A 22,706-nucleotide genomic window follows, 5' to 3' on the forward strand; every position below is an offset into this window, starting at 1 on the left:
TTTGAGGGCTGTGTGTGGTGGGAGTTTACTATGGCAATCCTAGTGTCCTCCCACATCTAACACCGAAATCCAGTTTGGACTATCTCAAGCGACACTGCTATCTGCATGCTTCTCAATCGGGTTTAGCACAGGCCATAGCAAGGAGTCGGCCCTCCTTCAGGTGACGGAAGAGCTTAAAAGCCACTCTTGATCTGGGCGGAACTTCACTCTTGATTTTTTGGGACTTGGCTGCAACTTTTGATATTGTGTCTCATTGGATGCTACTCAGAAGATTAGAAGAGAGCGGGATATTGGGTGTGGCTTTGAGTTGGGCTGCTTCCTTATTGGCTGATCGCTCATTCCATGCTTCATCTAAACCCCGTGCCTCATCTCTAAAGGTGATTTTTCACAGCTTTCTCAAGGATTGGTCTTTGAGCCCAATGCTCTTTAACCCCTTCCATGCTCATGACAAGGTCAGCTCGTAATGCAGTACACTGGAGCTGTGCTAATGACGAGCTGATCTTGTCATGAACAATGGCAAATAATAATATCAGCACCCAGCGGGAATTGCCTTAGCACCAATGTGGTTAACATGCATGTTTGATCTATAGCAGACATAGTGGAAGATCATCATTAGACTGTCCCCTGATGATGACAACTGCCGTCTCAACCTAAGACCTGCTAGAAATCAGTGGCCAAGTGGATGGGCATCAATTGCCTAAAATGAAATGGCACCCAAACAGAAATTCTGTTGATCAGCAATCAGGCCACTATTTGGGGGACTCAATGGTGGCATACTGAGTTCCTACTTCCGCGCTAAATAAATTGGTCATGTGGTTTGATAATTAACTCTAGTTTGTTCATCAGATCAACACAGTGACAGCTTGTTGGCTTCTGAAATGTTTAAGGAAGCTTCTTTGGTCACTCCCTATTAATACACAGAAAACGTCATCCATGCTGTGATTATATCTTGCTTGTATTAAGGAAATGTACTGTACCTTTGAGTTAATAAAGCTCTATTTCACTGATTACAAATTATTCCGAACTCTGTTGCCCATGAGACGTCTGCCCAAGTACTTTCACTTCTACCCAACTTGGGTATCTTCTCTGGCTCCCAGAGTGCATAGCCATTCCGTTTAAAGTGCTCTGCTTTGCTTACAGAATCCTTGCTGATGCTGGCATAGTTTATCTCCATTGCTTGAGCTTCCCCTGTCACCCTACCTCAGTTCTTTCTTCAGTCTTACCGTCTCCACCTGGCCCAAGTTCTGTGGTTTAACCGGGCCAGGTCGAGCAGGCACACTTTCAAGTATTTAGCTCCCAAATTGTGGAACTCTTTCTCCTTCGCTGCAGTGCTCCCTAGTGAAGAGTGGCTTTCATCAACAACTTCAAGCATGACATTTTTTACTTTTTCTCTTCTTTGAAGATCTGAGTGATGGATTTTTTGGGTCTGTTTAGTGTTTGGAATTGCTGGTTGTGTAGCTATGATTTGAGTGTTGGTGCAAATGTTTATTAAACACTACTGCCTTAACCTATAGTTCTGATTTGAAGGTTCCTTTGCTCAATCCTGCAAGACTTTTTTTTATCTCAGACCCTCTACCTTTGGAAGGTGCTGCTATGCTATGTATTAACAAGTCGAGGAATCTGTGGTTTGAAGTATCCATCAGAATAACAAGTTACTGACCTCTAGTAGTGTTCTTTTTGGCAGATCCTTTGTCTAACTGCAGATTCCTAACTGCCTCCTACCTCCCTGTTCTGTGGCATGGCCTCTCTTTGACATCTAAAAAGGTCGCAAGGCAGAGATCCACGCAGTCAATAATAGTGTTCTTCTCCATGTCCAAGGGTATGGAAAGGGAAATGACAAGAAACTGATGTCAGTGCGCAAGGGTGTGCACTTATATACGGTGCCACTCTTTCACTTCTGATGCAATATGGATCCAGAGTAGAGCCGGAAGGCGCCACCTACCGTCTGGTAAGAGTACCGCTGAAGATAATCCTCTGGATCCTATCGGGAGCCTGGGGGATATTCGTGGGTGTCAAATCTGAAGTTAGACTGAGTATCTACGAGAAATATAATTTCTGAAGTTAATGAACTTAACTTGTTTGATAAAGTGCTGCAGGATTCCGTTCAACGGTGAGACGAATTCCATGCTTATGGCTTAGATGAGTAATCCAATGGAAAAGAATTGAGATTACTGGTGATGAACTTTTCCTTTTAGGGCTTTGCCGTCAGGAGAAACTGGGATAGAAGAAACAGATCCCAGTTTAATTATTTGTGATCAATAGTTTAAAAAAGAATGCACTTAACGTTTCGGGACAACAGGTGCTGATGGTTCATGGTGTCAAAGGCATTTACCCAGGAGGCAGCTCGCCCCCTTTGTCTGCATCATTCCAAAACCAGTTCAATCTTAGTATAATATCTTGATCGAAAGCCTGATTAACAGATGGCCATCCAGAGTGTGTTGGTGCTGGTAGACTGCAAGTTTTAAAAAAAACTTTTGCCAGAATCTGGAGGCATTAAACAAGATAATAGGGTCAAAGGTTTTTTTTCTTAGGAAGGGGCTGATAATGCCATTCTTCAGGTTTGTAAGTAAATAACATTCAGTGAAGCAGCGTTTGATTAGTTGATAGATGATAGGTGCAAACAAGATGCTTGTCTCTGCGGCCACGCTGTTTCTAGACCCAGTTTGGGGACCATGTAATAAGTTATATACAAAGAGTTCAAGTGAAACAATGTACATCTGCAACAACCAAAGGCTTTCAGGGAGGAGGGTGGGCGCATGTGAATCTACAGCACTACATTCTGCGAACAGATGCTTACAGGTTAAGTAACCTATTCCGCTCTTAGCATGTGTGGCTGTGCATGTGTAGGTACACATGCCCTGCATAGACTTTAAAGCAGTACTCCCCTAAGTGGTGGCTAGCTGGTGGATGTTTCAGAAGACTGAAACAAAGTTATTAGAAGAGCCTGACCAACTCTAGTTTGTTGGCGTGCTAAGACATCCACACAGTAGTTCTTGGTAAACATGTGTGGAGTGGACTTTGTAACTGCCTTACAGATATCAGCTTTGAGGATATGTCTAAGGAACACCATAGTGCTCGTTTTTTCTTTGTAGAACGTGGCCTGGGTGAGGAAGGCAAACTTCAGCCTTAATGTAGCAGGTTTGGATACATATGACAATCCATCTGGCTATGTGCTCCTTTAATGGTGCGTGCCCTGTTTGAGCTTTGGTAAAAGCAACAAAAAGTTGCTATGTTTTGCCAAAGTACTTGGTCCTGCCAATGTAATACATGAGGACACTCTTGACATCGAGGGTGTGAGGGCCCTCTCCACCGCCGAGTCTGGCTGAGGGGAAAAAAGACCGGGAGCTCAATGGTTTGGTTAAGCTGGAAGGGTGCTACCACCTTATGAAGGAATAGATGCTTACAAGGTAAGTAAACATATTCCTTCTGCTCCACAGTTTGGCAGGAGTGACATTTTTTGTAGAGGAACAAACGTATCCAGAAGTTCAAAACAAGACCCTTTAAGCTATGTTAACTCAATTTATAGTTTATATGAATGCTCTTTCAGAGGTAAGGGATCTAGGATCCATAGAGCTTGTGTATTATGACACTAGAATTTTGAGAGGGATTTTTGGGTGAGCTTTGTAAATCGTTTTTAGATGGTAATTAACAAATGGTTACACCCAATCACAAACGTAATTAATTTGAATGTAAATGCTGGTGTTTGAAACATATGGCATACAATCATCGCGTTGTGGGTGTGGCTCTTTTAACCCATTGATCGGATCCATTTCAGATAATGCAGGCATAAGATTATTGGCAAGAGTGTCTGTGAAGTCATCTAACCAAAGATTGAAGTCCCCAAAACCTAAAACTGAGGAGATTCTGGTTGCTAAGTACTTCATCAACTCTAAAAGTCTGTTTAGTTATTCTCAGATTCTGCTTGAGAAGTGATATCAGAGTAGATATGTCGAGGATTGTGGAGGTGATATTTCCAGATTATAGACTAGAAATTCCAAGTTAGAAGAACATGTTTAAATAGATGGGATAGTGATTAGCAAGGTATTTTTGTAAAATACCACTGTACCTCAACCCCCTCTCCCAATCCCCAGCACCTGGCTCTTGTCTTGATGTTTAAGCAACCAGAAATGGCAAGATTCAAGATGAATAAGTCACTGGTTACGAGGTAACCAAATACCTGCCAGGAAACAAATGTCTGGGTGGCAGTTTAATACAAGATTGTGTCACTCGTGTTGGTGTTTACCCACAGACCTTGCAGTAAAGGTTGTAAATATGAGGTAACTTAACATGAGAATACCCACTCCTGTACAGCTGCTCAAAGGGAGCATTAGCAGAAGAGCTTGCAAGAATATCAGAACCTTGCAAAGAGTCAATGATTGTAGTGGATGCAGATTTGACCCTGTAGAGGTCTGAAAGATATTATGCCCAATACGTTCTAGAACTGTGATGACTAAAGAGAGTAGCTGCAACCAGCAGCTTGTGGCACATCACCTGTAGCTGTGTCCCTTTTCTGCACAGCAGTCACTGTGTGACATTGAGAGTACTATAGCAAGGGAAGGAGGGAGACTTCACCTAAGCAACATGATCACATAAGTATGATAGGGCAGTGCAGGACATATTAGGGCAGCCTTTATTCCACGTCACCATTTCCCTTAAAGTGTTCTGTGAAATATAGACCTGGTTCCATGTGATGACTGACAATGACAGATGCTGTTCGGGAGAAGGTCCGTATCACTGACATGATCTATGTTAGTAGGCATGTGTGAGAGTCCGATGAAGCAATGTGTCCTTCTCCAGCCATTTGAAAACTGTTACTCAAATTAGAGGGAAAAGGCAAATACAATATGTTTTTAAACATTTTTGTTGTTGTTTTTTGCTAGAGAGCATCCAAGTTCAAATGCCTGAAAGCCCTTCTTAGGAAGCCTGCTGCATCTCACAATCTATACGTGCATGCTAGCTTCAGCTCCCATTACCTAGCTTTGCAGACATACTTACAGGAATGCTTCTCTTAGAGACTTCCAGCTGCAGATTCCTCGCATTTTGAATATTCCCCAGGCATCAGACTTGATCTGGAAACTCTGCAACCCACCAGGAAATTATGTGCAGGGGTGGCACCTATAAAGGTGCTAACCCTGCTCGCTGACGTCAGTTTCTTATTCTGGTCCCATGCACAATCAACAAATTGCCAGACGCTATTGCTGTGCTCCAGTCGACCCTGGTTTTCTCTCCCAACACACTTCCTCCAAGCCTCCACAAGCAGATCTAACCCCACACCTTCCCTACCACTCCCTGGACAGGGAATCAAAGCAGGTGAAAATGTTTGGCAAGCAAGTAAGCGTGGGTGTAACTGGCGTCATTCTCTCTAGCGTAATTACTCGTAATTACTGCAAATGTACTCTTGATTATGCATAATTACGTGGTAAACATGAACCAGCATTTAGAGCTATTCTCAAAGTACAAAATGCACCCTCACATGCAAAATAGGCCCAGGGATGCATTTTGCGCTAAGAAAACAGCACTAAATGCTACAGGACATGAACAGCAGTAACCAGCAACTGCGTGCTCTGTCTGTGCTTGTCTGCCACACCTCGCCAACCGTCACAGTTCCACTGCTCCTTTCGCAGCTTTTGCCTCGGTGCCCATACCGTCCGCATGTCCAGCCTTCACAAGGAACCCAGCCGTTCTGCAGTCAGTGGAGCCTGTGGTGCCCACCGCTCTTTCGGCCAAGGTGAACTAGCTGCCAGTCTACTACGTCCCCTGCATCCCCACCTGCCAGACCTCTTTAGCATGCACTTACAGGGGCACAGCCACCCTGTGAAAGGCAGAATCCACTGTTTCTTCCCAGGTTGGTGGGCAAGAACATTGGATAGATGGGCTCTACAGATGTTTAAATGGGCTATGCCTTACCCTCTTTCTTCCCCACAGCACCTTCCACCATCCCCCCCAGTGTCTGACGAAGGACAGTGTCTTCATTTTGCGGCGGAAAGTACAAGCTTTTTTAGCCAAAGGGGCTGTTTAGAGGTTGCCTGCACCAGAAGTTGGACATGATTGGTATTCCTGCTACTTTTTGGTGTAAAAAAAAAAAGATGGTGGCCTGCAGCCTATTTTGGACCTGCTCCCTCATAACGCTTTCTTCCTGAAGCAGAAATTCAAAATGCTCACCCATGCCCAGGCCTTATCTACCCTGGAGACTGGATGGTGGCGTTGGACCTGCAGGGCACCTGTTTCCATATACCTGTCCTGGGGCTGACCGGCAGTACCTCAGTTTGTTGTGAGACTGGAGCATTTTCAGTTTGCAGTGTTCTCCTTACTCTCACCACTGCCCCTCGTGTGTGTTCACAAAAGTGATTGCGCTGGTGGCAGCACAACTTCGGAGGTCAGGGGTGCTATTCTTCCTGCACCTCGCCAACTGACTGTTCATGGTAGTCTCAACCAACTCCAGAATAATATAAACCACATGTCATCCATGGGGTTCACTATCAACTTGCCAAAGTCACACCTGACTCCTTCTCAGACACTCCATTTCATCGGAACCATTCTGGACGGTGTTTAATTTTGTGCTTTTCCCCTGGGAAATAGAGTCCAGAGCATTCAGGCTATGATCTTTCAAGCTCGATCCTGGATTTCAGTAAGGTAGACTCTGAGGTTACCTGAGTTGATGGCCTCCTATATCCTGCTGGTCAAGCATTCCAGGTGACATAGGCAAGCTCTGCAGTGGGATCTGAAGTGGTACCAATTCATTACCTCTGGGTAGGGGCGGCCATATGGGAGATATGGAGATCAGAGGCCTCTGGTCTCCGTTGGAGTCCCGGCTTCACATCAGCCTGCTTGTGCGGATATCCATCCTCTTGGTGCTGAAAACCTTCCTTCCGTCCATTTTACGGAAGGCTGGTTCAGGTTCTTATGGACAATACCACTGCCATGTGGTATTGCAACAAACAGGGCGTGGTCTCTGTAGGAGTCCCAGCTTCACCTCAGCCCGCTGAAGCGGAGATCCATCCGCTTGGTGCTGCAAACCTTCCTTCCGTCCATTTAATGGGACGCTGGTTCAGGTTCTCATGGACAACACCACTGCCATGTGGTATTGCTGCATACAGGGCGGGGTCTCGGACGTGTGAAAGGCGATGCTGTGCCTCTGGAAATGGCTGGACTGCCAGGAAACTTTCCTGGTATCGAACCAACTGACTGGCCCTTTGAATACCTGGGCGGACTAACTCAGCTGTCGGTGCCTACCAGATCACGAGTGACAATTGCACTCTAAGGTGGTGCAAGGACTCATCTGCAAATGAGGATAACCATGGCTCAATCTATTCCCCATCGCTGGGACTGCGCAATGTCAGCACTTCGGTGTGTTGAAGGTTCCAAGGCGTCTCTCGCTCAGTGACACGTTGTGTCTCAAGTGGAACTCAGGACTCCTACATTCCTTTCCCCCGAGCCCACTCTTGCTCTAAGTTCCAAAGAAGATCAGGACCAACTGGGCCCAAGTCGTCCTAGTGGCCTGTGATTTGTGGATGGAGTGTACGGTAACCACATCTCCTGGGGTTGAGCATATATCCTCTGATCAGGCTCTGGGAGGACCTGCTGTTGCAGCAGCAGTGCTAGGTTCTGCACCCAGAGCTTCTCAATCTCCATCTTCATGCTTGGAGATTGAGCAGCGGCAGCTGAACATTTCTGACATTCCTCTGGAGGTGGTGGTTGTCATCTTGGCAGACAGGCTTCCTTCGACAAAAACTGTATACGCCTGTCACTGGGATAAATTTGTGGTTTAGTGCAGCTCACGTATGATCTGCTCCAGGCCAAGTTATCTGAAGGCCTGTTGCTTGTTTTGTCTTTGGCCAGGCAAGGCTTTGTTTTGGGCATGGTCAAGAGTTATATTTCGGCCCTTTCAGCCCACGTTGTTTAATTCTCCAGTTGTGATGCACTTCTTGAAAGTGCGACAGCATATATTACCCCGTTCTCTTCTATTTGATGTGCACTCCGAGCCGCTTTCAGCTGTCCCTTAAGGCTTATTATTAAGATTATGTTCCTGATCTCCATCACCTTGGCACGAGGTAGAAGTGAGCTTCAGGCTCTTTGTGTCAATCCACCATACGCTACCTACTTCCTAGACAGGTTGGGTCTGCGGTTACTAAAAGTTATGACGCTGTTCCATGTCGGTCAAACTATCATCCTGCTGGCATTCTGTGCTCCACCTGAACCTCTAGAGGAATACAGGCATGATCTCTTTGATCTCAAAGGAGTGCTCAGCTTTTGCATTTATCGTACCAAAGAACATTGTGTGGACGATCGGCTCTTTGTCTGGTTCCCTGGAGAGATAAAAGGTAAGGCAGTGCAGAAGAGAACCATCACCCGCTGGATCGTGCTCTGCATTAAGATCTGCTACGCAGTGGCTAAAAAACAGCCTCTGGATGGACGGAATTCTCATTCTACCTAGGCCAAAGCTCCTACCACTGCGTTAGCACGCAGAGTCCCTCTCCTATACGTATGCCAGGTAGCCACATGAGCGACCCTACATACGTTCACAAAGTACTATTTTCTGAACAGTCAGAGAGGGCATTTTGTCTATGTAGTCCATGTACCTACCTGGCTCCAAATAGATATTTTGGCATCCATTCAAAGCTAAGGAGTCCATCAGAAAAACAAGTTACTTACCTTTTATAACTTTCTTTCTTTCAGGTAGAGAGACTATCTAGCCACAGATTCCTCACCAACCCTCCCATCTTCCCAATTCTGTGATTGAACTCTATCCGCTAATAAGATCCCAAGTCTAAGAATCGGCACACTGGTTCCAACCGATTTGCTCTTGTGGGCTCTGTGTCTGGGGGTGTGGACAACCTCAAAAGCGACTGACATCAGCGTGCAAGGGTGGGGTCTCCATAGGCTCCGCATGTCATTTCCTGAATGGAACGGCTTCAATGTGGAGCCACACGAGCCACCAGATGGAGCGCTGAGGTACTGCTGAAAAGTTCCTGGGTCCAGGCTAGCATGTGGGTTGTATTCAAAAGGTGCGAAATCTGTGGCTAGATAGTCTCTACCACAAAGAACGTTACCAAAGGCAAGTAACTTGGGGCCCGATGTAGCTAATCTCAATTTACCGATTCTTAAATACCGAATTTGACCGATTTGGTATTTAGGAATCGGTAAATATGATGTAGATAAAAAATCTGTACAATTTACAGATTCTGTACTATTCCTTATTACCGAATAGGTAATACCGATTCGGTAATAAGGAATAACTTCCCATTCATTCCTATGGGCCTGGAGGCCCATAGGAATGAATGGGAAGCCATTCACTATTACCGCTTCGGTATTACAGAATCTGTAATAGCGGGAGCATATTCAAGGGTGGCAGGGTGTCACATTGACAACCTGTTGCACCCCTGAATCGTGCATGTGTGCACTTGTGGCGCAAGGGCATGTATGTCTGCCACATGGCACTTTGAAAAAAGCAAATTATTGCTTTTTTAAAGGTATTCGATGTTTACCACCAACTTGTAGTAGGTGGTAAATAATGAATTCTTAAAGTAAAAATGCCCTCACTTAAGTGCTACCTACATAGGTTTTAAGGATTCGGTAATTTACCGATTCCTTAAAATAAGGAATCGGTATTTTACCGATTCCTTAAAATAAGGAATCTGTAAAATACAGCCTCCTACATTAGGAAGGGCTAAATACCGGTCTGTAACGGGAAATTCACCGATTTTCGGCCGTTACCGACCGGTATTTCGCTACCTACATCTGGCCCTATGTCTTTTTGTAGAGACTCTGTCTATCCACAGATTCCTCACAGACTCTCCTGTCATCCCTGTTCTGTGATAGGACGCTAGCCATTAGTAAGATCCCAAGTCTAGGAATCTGCACACTTGTCACAACTGATTAACTCTTAGGGCTTTGTATATCAGGGCACAGACAGCCTTGATGCACTTCACCACCTGATGGGGGGCCGAGGTACTGCTGAAAAGCTTCCGGATCCAGTGTGACGCCTGGGTAATATTCAAAAGGTGAGGAATGTGTGGGCTAAATAGAATCTTTACCAGAAAGAGTGTTACCAAAGGTAAGTAAGTTGTTGTTCGAGGCATATGAGCTGCAGATCACACACTGTGCATAGATCACCATCTGTGTTGGGCCCGGACATTTGCACTTTGTTGTTGTCCTGGAAAAGTCTTTGAAGTCACTAGATAGGTGACTCATCCTTTGGACTATAGTGCGCATGGGCATCGGCTCCATCTTCAGATTGTGTTGGGCCCAGATGTTTGCACTTTGTTGTTGTCCTGGAAAAGTCTTTGAAAGTCACTAGATAGGTGACTCATCCTTTGGACTATAGTGCGCATGGGCATCGGCTCCATCTTCAGATTGTTTTTTTCCGCCATCGGGCTCGGATGTGTTTCTCGCGCTCCAGTTCGGACCCATTACCGATTCTACTTTCGACGCGCAATCCTTAACCCGTTCGACGGTATTCTTATCGATCGCGGTTCCTAGTCGTCGCGCATCTCTCCAACTTTGAAGTCCTCCATTCCAATCATCGACGAAGGCCTTCGGGCCCACTTGGGCCTTCGTATCTGGCTTATGGAAAGGACTCCATTCAAAAAGTGTCCTCAATGTGGGTCGAAGTTTCCCCACACCGATCTGCTTGAGGTGTGTAACCTCTGCCTTTCTCCAGAGCACGAGGCCAGAGACTGTTCAGCTTGTGCTTCCTTCCACTCCAAGAAGACTATTCGAGATCGTTGAGCTCGGAGGAAAATGGCTCGCTCCTCGACTTCCATCCCGACGACATTTTCCAGGAGGGCGTTGATGTACCAGAATACGAGAAGGTCAAACAAATCCTCGGCAGCGACTCCGAAGCGGAGGAATTCGACATCGAAGAAATCGCTCCTGCTGCGCAGCGGGTCGTAAGTAAAGACGTCGACCCTCACTCCCTCCATACACCTTCGAAAAAGGCTTTGGTCACACCTTCACCTTCGGGCCCAGGTGCACACTGAGACACTGCTTCTCAGGCCCCTGGGCTCGGCAAAGAAGCCTATTAAGCCTTCAGGCGACTCGGGCTCAAGGCAGTCTGCCACCGGTACCGATACCCGGTCACCGGCACCGAAAAAGAAGCCTCCTCCGTGCCGGCCGCTGCCTCCACATCCAAGCACTCGGCACCTTAATCTATAAGCACCGACCCATCCACTCCGAAAAAACACTCGGAGCCGAGCAAGAAACCGCTCCCCAAAAGTTCGGAGCCATGCCCTTCGGAGCCGAAAAAGGCCTTGGAACCAAAAAAAACTACCGGTTCCACAACCAACGACAGAGACTGTTAAACATCATGGCTCCAAGCCAAAAGACCACAAAACCGTACCGCACTCCATACCAAAGTCTACCGAACCAAGAAAGTCGGTGCCGAAAGATCTGCCTCCATCAGAAGAGCTTTTTACACCAGACCCTCGACAAAAAACTCTTCTAAAAGACCCTAAAACTGGTCAGCTCATCCTTAGCTCGAAAAAGAGACCATGGATACGCCTCCACAGGCTCCACCACCTAAAAAGAGGGACATTGCCACATCTCCCCTCAGGGTACCTTCTCCACCACCTCCTCCACCTTCTCCCCCACCACATCATTCTTCTACACCATCTCCACCAGGGAATGATGATGACACATCTGATGAGGAAGAGGATGCACATGAGGAACCACCAGGGAATCATAGTCTACCATCTTCTCCTGATCCCTGGGATGATTACAATGCACCCGATGTTCCTAATTTTCCACAGGAGGACATATATCCCTCTAGGCCTTCCCCTCTGGAGGACACAACAGGTTTTAATCAGCTACTTCATAGAGCTCCTCAATACCACGGGGTTAGCTTACACACAGACCCTATAGATGAGGATTTCCTCATGGACACTTTTGACACTTCACAAAGGTCCACTTCTATTTTACCAATGCTAACAGGGGTCATCAAGCATGCACCTGAAGTGTTTAAAAATCCTGTGAGGGCTAGAGTTAACCCCAGACTCGATAAAAAAAGTATAAAGCTGCCCATGGAGACCCAGCCTATATTAAAGGACCAGGACCTTTAGAATCACTAGTAGTGTCTAAGGCTAGAAAAAGGGCCAACTCCCTAACGTCAGGGGATGCTCCACCCCCTGATAAAGAGTCAAAAACTTTTAGACACCTCCGGAAAAAGAATAGCGTCACAAGTAGCTAACATATGGCGTATCGCCAAATCTCAAGCCTTGTTATCCAGGTATGATAGGGCACATACAAATATAAAAATAGGGCCAATGATCTGATACAGGAGGGTAAAATTATCACTAACACCTCCATTCGTTGCGCCCTTAACGTAGCAGATGCTGCCTCAAGAGCAGTCAACACAAGTGTACTTTTGCGTAGACATGCTTGGCTACGCATTTCAGGTTTTAAACCTGAAGTACAAACTTCCATTTTAAACCAGCCATTCGACCAAGAATATTTGTTTGGACCTAATGTAGATTCTTCACTTGAAACAATTAAGAAAGACACAGACACAGCCAAATCAATGGGAGCCTTGCAATCGCAAGCTCCCAGACGTTCTTTTCGTTGTTTCTTTTACAAAGGCACCTCCAGAGGCTACTCCTCAGACAACCCCTCCACCTCTTACAAAGCGTAGGTTACAGAGGCAACAATAATAAGGGTAGAGGCAAAACCATCTATACCAGATCTGCCTCAACCTCTGCCCAATGACATCCCTCCGCTCCCCCCGGACCATTCCACTTCTGTCGGGGGGACGATACAACAGTTCCTTCCTGTCTGGACCAACATCACCACAGACAGGTGGGTGAGACAAATCATTCAAACAGGTTACTGTCTAGAACTCACTTCTACCCCACCAAACATACCACCCAGGCAGCGCCAAATGTCACTGAATCATTTATCACTGCTAAAACAGGAGGTCATCTCCCTTCTGCAAAAGCACACAATAGAACCGGTACCCCTGCATCAGCAAAACACAGGGCTTTACTCCTTGTACTTCCTCATTCCAAAAAAGGACGGCTCTCTTAAGACCCATCCTAGACCTCAGAACCCTAAACCTGTACATACAGTCGGACCACTTTCACTTGGTCACGCTTCAACAGGTTCTTCCTCTGCTGGCACAAGGCAACTTCCTTGCAACTCTAGATCTCAAGGACACCTACTTCCATATCCCCATTCACACTTCTCACAGAAAGTATCTCAGGTTTGTAGTGGATGGTCAGCATTACCAGTTCAAGGTACTCCCATTCGGAGTCACCACAGCACCCAGAGTCCTCACCAAGCATCTAGCAGTAGTTGCAGCTCATCTAAGAATGCAACATATCCATGTCTACCCCTAACTAGACGACTGGCTCACAAAAGCCAAGTCTTACAGACAGTGCATACAAAATACTCACACTACAATCCAACTGCTTCACGACTTGGGGTTTACCATAAACCAACAAGTCTCACCTGCAGCCATCCCACATACAACAATACCTAGGGGCAACAATAAATACCTTAAAGGCACTTGCATATCCCAGTCCAGCCAGGATATCAAGCATACAAAGCCTAGTCACAAATTTCAACTGGAACACTCTCTCTCCCAGCTAGAGTGGTCATGCAAATAATAGGGATGATGGCCTCGTGCATATTCATAGTCCCTCACGGATGACTCCAAATGCGTCCCATACAGGAATGTTTAGCGCGTCAGTAGAACCAGGCTCAAGGTCAGCTGACAGATCTGGTGTTGGTGGACGGTTGCACGCATCGCTCTCTGCAGTTGTGGAACACAAAAAACCTTTCCAAAGGGCAACTGTTCATCGAGCCGGTTCCACAGATAGTGCTAACAGCAGATGCATTGCTCTCCGGCCGGGGGGGATCATCTGTTACATCATACCATACAGGACACATGGACACCCCAACAAAGGTTACTCCACATCAATCACCTAGAGTTGCTAGCCATATTCCTAGCATTAAAGTCCTTCCAGAAACACATTCTGGGCAAGTCTGTCCTAGTCCGCACAGACAATATGACAGCAATGTACTACATACGGAAACAAGGCGGGACACACTCTCTGCAATTCTCCCACCAAGCACAGAGTATGTGGAAATGGGCCATTCCTCAAAACATTTTTCTCCTAGCCCAACACGTTCCAGGAGTCCAGAACAGCATAGCAGATCTGTTAAGTCGTCACACACAACAGACTCACGAGTGGGAACTGCATCTGCAAGTTCTTCATTTTTCCAGCTGTGGGGACACCCACACATAGATCTGTTCGCAACCCACGAAAACGCCAAATGCCCAAACTTCGACGCCAGGTATCCACACCCATTGTCCAAAGGCAATGCGATATAGATGAATTGGTCAGGCAGATTTGCGTACGCTTTTCCGCCTCTCCCGCTCATTCCACTAGTGGTGCGCAAACTGCATCAAATCTCACTGACTCTCATCCTGGTTGCTCCAACGTGGGCCAGACAACCGTGGTACACCACGTTACTGGAACTCTCTGTAGTCCCGCACCAAAAACTACACCTCTTAACTCAGAGCCATGGAGAGATCAGACATCCAGATCCAGCGCAGCTCAACCTAGTGATCTGGCTCCTGAAGTCTTAGAGTTCGGTTACCTTAACCTTCCCCCTGATTGCATGAATGTTATCAAAGAAGCTAGACGCCCCACCACTAGAGCTTGCTAAGCAGCCAAGTGGAAAACATTTGTTATATACTATAACAATGTCAATTCCTTAGATGTGTAAATCCAACACATCATAGGTTACCTGTTACATATACAAAGGTCTAACCTAGCATAAACATCTATAGGGTTACACCTTGCTGCCATAGCAGCATACTTACAAAACAGACATTTGTCACTATTCAGAGTACCTGCCATCAAAGCCTTTATGGAAGGACTCAAAAGAATAATTCCACCAAGAGTACCACCCTCACCTGTGTGGAACTTAAATATTGTCCTCACAAGACTCATGGGTCCTCCATTCGAACCCCTGCACAAATGTGAATTGCAGTTTCTCACATGGAAAGTCACTTTCCTAGTAGCCATTACCTCTCTTAGAAGAGTCAGTGAGCTTCAAGCACTTACTATTCAAGAACCATTTTTACAACTCCATCATAATAAAGTGTTCTCAAAACAAACCCAAAATTCCTTCCAAAAGTAATTTCTCCTTTTCATCTCAACCAGTCTGTAGAGTTGGCAATATTTTTCGCGCAACCACAAACAGTTGCAGAAAGAGCTCTTCATATGCTAGACGTTAAAAGAGCACTCCTTTATTATATTGACAGAATAAAACCTTTTTGCAAAATTCAACAACTTTTTGTATCCTTCTCACCACCACATAAAGGCAATCCTATATCACAAACTGGAATTGCAAGGTGGATTGTCAAATGCATACAAATTTGCTATCAAAAAGCAAAACATACATGAACTATTCCCCCTAAAGCCCATTCTACTAGGGAAATAGGGGCTTCAATGGCTTTCTTAGGGAACATTCCCATAGATGACATCTGCAAAGCAGGTACACGGTTTACACCGCACACATTCACAAAACACTATTGTGTAGATGTGCAAGCGAAGCAACAAGCTAGCGTGGGTGAGGCTGTACTCAAACACTGTTTCAAACAACTGCAACAGATACTAATGGTCGCCGCAAGGGTGGAGTACTGCTATACAATCTATGCACAGTGTGTGATCTGCAGCTCATATGCCTCGAACGGAAAATGCTACTTACCAGTATGCATCTGTTCTTGGCATGTAGAGCTGCAGATTCACACACGCCCACCTGCATACCTTTATCTGTTCCAGTATTATCTTATTTAGGTACAGCATACATAGGCATATTTTCTATTCCTCACAAAACTCCATCATTTTCCTCACTGGCAAAAAAACAATCTGAAGATGGAGCCGATGCCCATGGGCCCTATAGTCCAAAGGAGGAGTCACCTATCTTGTGACTTCCAAAGACTTTTCCAGGACAACAACAAAGTGCAAACATCCGGGCCCAACACCAGATGGCGATCTATGCACAGTGTGTGAATCTGCAGCTCAGCATGCCAAGAACAGATGCATACTGGTAAGTAGCATTTTCCTTTTCAGGCCTTCAAATCCTTCTATTGGGGTACAACTAAGATTCAGAGGCGCATCCTCTCACTTAATTCTCAAGGTACTCAATATTCACTTGTAAGTCAATTCCCACTCTTCAAAATGCTTTCTCTGGTCAGTGTCCTCATTCTTTCCGTTTTTCTCTGCTTCTGCGGCATGCTGATCAAGACTGCTCTCAACCTTCTAGTTTTTCAACACTCTCCCTTTCATGTCATCTAGCGTTCCTTCCTGTGAGGATATTTTTGTTTCAATCCACTGGTAAGCGCTCCTCACAGTATCTGTCCTGGTGCTCTTTGAATGCCAGGGCCTTTGGGGAAAAGAGGTCTCTCTCTTGTGCTTGGAAGGCCTGTGTTTACCTTCTTTAGGGGACTTTTTAGTGGCATAATCAGGTGCCCCACACTGTGTATAGAGGGATCCCGATGATTAAAGGAACCTTCAGTGTTCCAGGAAAATCCATGCTACTCCAACTCGAGCTTGGTGACTGATACTCTGTTACCTTTGAGTGATCAGCCACTCTTGCTCTAAATTGTTCCTCCTTCACACTCCCTGGCAGATGTCCTCCCCAGAGTCTCCTCTGCAGCACAGCTGCACCAAATGTGATCTTTCCAATCTGGTCTCTCAAGGTTCTCATGTCAACCTCAGGTGGTTGGGGGGCACCGGCATCAGTCCACTTCCCTCTTGTGTGTGGCTCACTCAGGGAAGATGCTTCCTTAGTGTTTATCGGATCCATATTGATTGGGCAGGGTGTCCATCCATATGGAGTGCCGTCACCCAAGCCCATTGCTAATGTGAGGTCCATGCAAGACCACAGAAAATTGACTATTCTAGAGGTGCCACCTGTTCTCATACCTTGCCTGTAATTTGTGTGTTTGTGATCGCATCAGGAGAGATATGTCGCTTGTTCTCTGAAAATGTGTCTGTCACCTGTATTCTTTATTAGGCCTGGGGTGCTGCTAGAAGGGTTTCCAAAGATGACTGGCTGGAGTGGCTCCGACGTCTGAGTGTGGAGCTGCTGAAGGATTCTTCCTCTCCTGCACTGCGCTCCTGCTGGTCTTTGGCACAGGCGCACACACCACTAGCAAGGTAATGAAATCCCCGACCTTTATAAAGCTGCCCTCCATCAGACACCCCAGCCCTTGTTTGCATGGTTTGTGGTATATGGGACCCATGTACAAGATTTGAATTCTCCCCCCATGGAGGTCACATTCCTAAAGCATGTTTAAAACTCCACAGCTGTCATTGTGCACCCCTCTGCCATACACCCCCATCTTTGTTAATGTTTACCCAATACATGAGTTTTGGTTTGCGTGTCTGTCTGTCTTGACTCCAACAGCTTTTTGTGAATGTCCCCCACATAACTGTGAATGGATATTTCCCCACAGAGCAATTTGTCAAAATATGCTGTTAGCAGAGATTTGTATAGTGCTGTTTTGCCATTAGGCCTTGCAGCACAGTTGACTCTGGGTACCCTCACTCACATGTTTTGAGTATTCCATCATAGACTGGAGGCTGTTTCTCTTTGAGTAGAATCATCATTTGCATGGGGGAAATTTATTTATCAAATATTTATTTAGCTACAGGTCTATTATTATACCTTCCTCACCCCAATTGTTATTTACTCACAGGTTGCTCCTTTCGTCTGTAAAGCGCTCTGATATCTGCAAAGATCTTGTTCGCGCTATATAAAACTTTCAAAATAAATAAATAAATACATTATTGGTGTTTGGTCTTACATCCTACAGTATTTGTGTGTGATTGTCCTTCCACAGCTGTGCCAATGATGTCCTCCAAATTTGTCAGTGAATGTCCCCTCAATAACTGGCAGAAAACGACTATGGTGCTGAAGGAAGTGTGTCCGCCTGTGTGTGTGTGCGCATCTGTCTCTCTTCTCCCATTGCTGTCTAAACTTTCCATCACAGTTGTGGGACTGTGACCACCTCACCATTTTAACTGGATGTGTACTCCCAGCTATAGGTGGATTTTTGCCCCCACAACTATATTTAAAACCACTCCCCACAGCTGTATGATAACTTATGCTTTCCAAAGCTACCAGATTGTCCTTATACTACTAAATGCCTTCTGTGAATACCAAAATTAGTAAGTTTAACCAAAAGTAGTAAGTGCCTTCTGTGAATACCAAAAGTAGTAAGTGCCTTCTGTGAATACCAAAAGTAGTAAGTTTAGGATTTTGTCTCAGATTAGTTCTGTGAATCGGGCCCGGAATGTTGAATTGGACCTGTGGGTCTTTCCTAAGCATAGCCTTTTTTGATACTGCTCTCGTGGAGCTCTCCTCAGCGTAGTCTTTTTAAATGCTGCCTTTCTCTTCTCCTTTATGAGTACATAGCCCTCTCCCCTCTGCTCCTGGCTACCAGTACTATTAGATTTCTGTATGCAAACACCTCTTCAGTTGCCTCCTTTCCCCCCTTCTTCCGACTGTTGTTACACTCCCAGGTTCCTCCAGCCTCCACTGGTTCTTGAACATGTATCTCTTAATTGCAGGGACCTATTCAATGCTGCCTTCCTCTCCTGCTGGTCAGAACTTAATGAGGATCAACAGGACGAGCTGATCCGCAGCATCGAGCTTGCCCTGACCTCGCAGGATATCGCTGAGGTCACACAGACCCTGTTGAACCTGGCTGAATTCATGGAGCACAGTGACAAGGTGAGCTGAAGCGAGTGCCGTGGGGTAGTACGGAATGTTTGAAGGGAAAGGACTGAAGAAAAACAAAGAGAGAAGTGGGGTGATTTAGTAGCTGAACTAAACAACAAGGGCAACAGATGTGCAAAGAGACTGGAAGAGAGCTCAAGCGGGAGGAGTAAGACACGTATGGTAATGGAACTTGTGTAGGGTGGAAGGTGCACATGTGGGTGTGTCTGGACAAGGGAGGACAAATGCAGGAGAGCAGAAACTTTGGTAAACTCGGGGCAGAGAATGTGAGGTTTGGTGTGGCTCGAGGGAATGATGGTTCTAGGGTGTGAGGATTCCTGTCAAGAAGCAGAAAGTGGATTGAGGTGTACAGTAGATCTTCTGTGATGCTGATGCCTATAACACATTTCCCTGTAGGGCCCGCTTCCTCTGAGAGACGACAATGGCATCGTGCTTCTGGGGGAGAGAGCAGCCAAGTGTCGAGCCTATGCTAAGGCACTGCATTACAAGGAGCTGGAGTTTCAGAAGGGACCTAGTCCCCCTATCCTTGAGGCTCTCATCAGGTAGGTGCATCTCACTGATATAAACGTATCTTGTGAGTGTGTCCTGTGCTTTACAAGCTTTTTGTGCTTTACAGCCAGAGCACTAACAATGGTAGTCCAATTTGGTGTTGCCTGCAGCATATTACAGTGTTTACTAGCCTCTGGGGGAGTGTGAAGCACTAACTTTGCTGATATTTGAGGAGTTTTTGATGGGGCAGCTTAAGCAATTGCTCTTGCAGTACTTTAGGAACTTACCCTACCATGATTTAATGGACTATTTTTGGGGTAGTTTGAAAGTTTTCCCCGGAGTGGTTTATAGTGTTCATTGTCAACTGTAAACCTGTTTCAACCACTGTTACAAAGGTAGGTTAATTCAAGATTTCACTTTGGAAGTCACCTTTAAAGCAATGAATGGGTATTTACTTTGGGTGCTTAACCGCATGCGTGCTGCGGCGATTTTCGCGCTACGCTGCTTTTTTTCAAAAAGCCGCGTTAGATGACGAGCTCAGCTCGTCATCAGCGTGCGAGCGGCGCAACTGATGACGAGCTCAGCTCGTCATCCGCGCCGAAGGGGTTAATGGAGTTCCCAAATCAATAATTTACTCTTGGGCAAGCACACACACAAAATATAACACCATTTATTTTAGTCTCATTTAAAGTTTGTTTTGGTTTGTGGGACTGGGTTCACGTTGGTCTGCATCATGCGCTGTTGTAGATCACATGCTTTTTTTTTAAAGAAGTGTTTTCTGTTTTGAGGTGACTCAAATGTCCTACCCCCAGTGATTAATTTGTGCCGGTGAGACCCACGACACCCATTTTTGGGGACCAGCATTTACTTTTCCTCATCATACATTGACCGCGAGCAAGAGAGGGAAAAAGACAAAGGAGAAAGTGGGAAGTGGGAAGAGAAAGAAGGAAAAACTGCTGCAAATGGCGAAAGCAGGAACCTGCATGAGTGAGATAAAGGGGTAGGGAGTGTTTGATAGTGAATGGAAAAGCCATGAGAATAACTAATTTCGCTGGAAAGTTATTGAAAACATTCTGTTTAAATTCTGCCCTAACTGTAAGATCAAATGTCAGTGCTCGACGAAAATCAGGTCTGCAACTTCTACTTGCCAAAGGACCACCACGAAAACACCTGCTTGGCATGCAATGTCTTCATTGCAAAAAGACTATAAATCAGCAAACGGACAGATGGTGGGTGCCCTACACCCTTATGCAGCATCAACAATCTGAGTCTGAAATTGGCACAGTCACTGAAGTTGTTAAAGTATTTGAATTGAAGATTCAGGTGAGCCTCCTGGTAGTATTGAGGCCCGATCCAAGTGCGGAGGTTGGTAGATACTTCCCCAGAGGGCTCTGGCTCCAGAGACCAAGATTCTGTAGCATTCCCAGCAAAGCCTGGACCCAGAAAAAAACAACACATGAGAGTTCATCCCTCGTAATCAAGGATCAACCCCTGGTGTCACAAGGACACTCTCCTCTTACAGAACCATCTTCCAAAAAGATTGGCCTTAAATAGTGTCTTGTCTTGTTACCAAGGGACAGCATTAAAGAGAGCACATGACTTGAGCAATGAAACACTTTTCAAAAAAGCGTGCAGGGTCAACACCACCCAATATTGTCAACAGTTCAGCATCAAAAACAGCCTTCGCCCCAGACCAGTTTACATCAAATAACATGTTGAAGGCCACAAAGGCCTCCACACCTAGGAACGCATCGACCTCCAAAAATGTACACCCTCAGGTGGGAATTAACTCAACCACCGCCATCTTACAGGTTACAATAAATATTGATCCACAAATAGGGTATATTTAAGCAACAACCACACATCTCCCATACATTCTTAAAAGGAAACACAGGCGTACTGTGGAAAAGGCCATTTTTGAGAAACACATGTCCTACCTTATTCTTCAGAAATTTAAAAGTACCACAAGTACTGCAGTAACTCCCCCCACCCGCCAGAAATACTTTCTACACTCTGCATGATTAAGAAGTGCACTTACGTTCTAACTCTCTGACCCCATACCAAGACCCAGTGTAAGCAGAAGGATGCATGTTACGACTATAGGGATGGTGCACAAAAGGAAGAGCCATTCGAGCCCTACCTTGTAAATGCTTCTCCACCTGCTGCTTCAGATTCCTCCCGGTTATAATTAGGGCTAAGCAGCAGCACAAAGATGCTCTGCAAATGGAAGAGGAGGATGATCTCCATATTGAAACACCCTCCAAAAAAAAGAAGACCAGTGGGTTCTTACTCATGCTGAAGGCAATGCATGAAATCTATGCGTAGAATTTTAAAGACCGAGTAAAAGTCGGCATGGTGAGAAGATCGAAACCTGCCCGACAAGATCCTCTCTTTATACAGAAACTCTTCTCACCAGAATCTCTGGGTGTAGACAGGGCTACAAAGAAATATTTTATGCGGAGTACAGGGGACACCCCTCCCACTGAGAACCAAATAAAATAAAATAAAATAACCCTCCTAGCGTGTGGAAGGAATAGGCTCGGCTACAGTGGTGTTTTGATAGGCATTAATGGGGGAAATGGAAGAGTAAGTAATTTATTGTTTTTGATTACTTAAAATTATTACAAGATTCTGAAGAATTATAAAAATGTCTAGTGACTTCGGCAATTAAAATAAATATTAATTAGTAAACTAAAAAATCATTAAACTGAGTGTTCGAGGCATGTGGGCTGCTGAATTCATATTTTAGCATAGATCGCCGGCTAGTGTTGGGTCCGGATGTTTGCACTTTGTTGTCTTGGAAGAGTCTTCGAAGTATCACGAGATAGATGACTCCTCCCCTGGACTACAGTGCGCATGGGCATCGTCTCCATCTTCAGATTCTTTTTTTCTGCCATTGGGTTTGGATGTACTTCGACAACTCCAACTTCGGGACCGAAGTTTTCCAACTTTCTAAGGCCAAAACCTTCTATATTCGACGGTATTGTTTCCGCTCGATATCCCTCGACTCGACAACACTTCCACTTCTATCCGGTCGTCGACGGGGGCCGTTGGGCCTTTTCGACGCCATGTGGGCCTCCTGCTAATGGAAAGGACCCCGTTAAAAAAATGCCCAGAGCGTAGATCCAAATTTCCACACAGTGACAAGCATAGAGTATGCAACAGGTGCCTATCTCCGGGGCACAACGAAGAACACTGTCCAGCTTGTGCTCTGTTCCAGTCAAAGAAAACTATCCGGAACTGAAGAGCTGCTTGACAAGAGATGCAGCGGAAGGCACCAGAACCGGAAAACATTTTCGACGACAAACATGAATTCCCAGAGGTGGAGGGCTCCAAAGATCTGGAAATAGTCACCGTAGAGGACCAACGGACTCCGATGACCAGATCACACCGGGGCAAACCGTGAGTACCAAAGTCCCTACCCCGCCTCCACCTCCACACAAGGCTCCGGTCAATACATCGCCTAA

General features: G+C 45.7%; 1 protein-coding gene across 2 annotated transcripts in view; it reads left to right on the forward strand.

Annotated features, from left to right (window-relative positions):
- Positions 1 to 22,706, forward strand: part of MTOR (mechanistic target of rapamycin kinase) — an 865,133-nt gene that overhangs the window by 351,662 nt on the left and 490,765 nt on the right. For both annotated transcript variants that reach the window (XM_078642233.1, XM_078642234.1), the window contains 3 exons: positions 17,023 to 17,165; positions 18,582 to 18,744; positions 19,147 to 19,292. In XM_078642233.1, coding sequence (XP_078498359.1) covers positions 17,023 to 17,165; positions 18,582 to 18,744; positions 19,147 to 19,292 — 452 coding nt within the window. The remainder of the gene's footprint in view (positions 1 to 17,022; positions 17,166 to 18,581; positions 18,745 to 19,146; positions 19,293 to 22,706) is intronic.

This window comes from Lissotriton helveticus, chromosome 5_1, assembly GCF_964261635.1.
Source record: "Lissotriton helveticus chromosome 5_1, aLisHel1.1, whole genome shotgun sequence".
NCBI classification, from domain to species: Eukaryota; Metazoa; Chordata; class Amphibia; order Caudata; family Salamandridae; genus Lissotriton; species Lissotriton helveticus.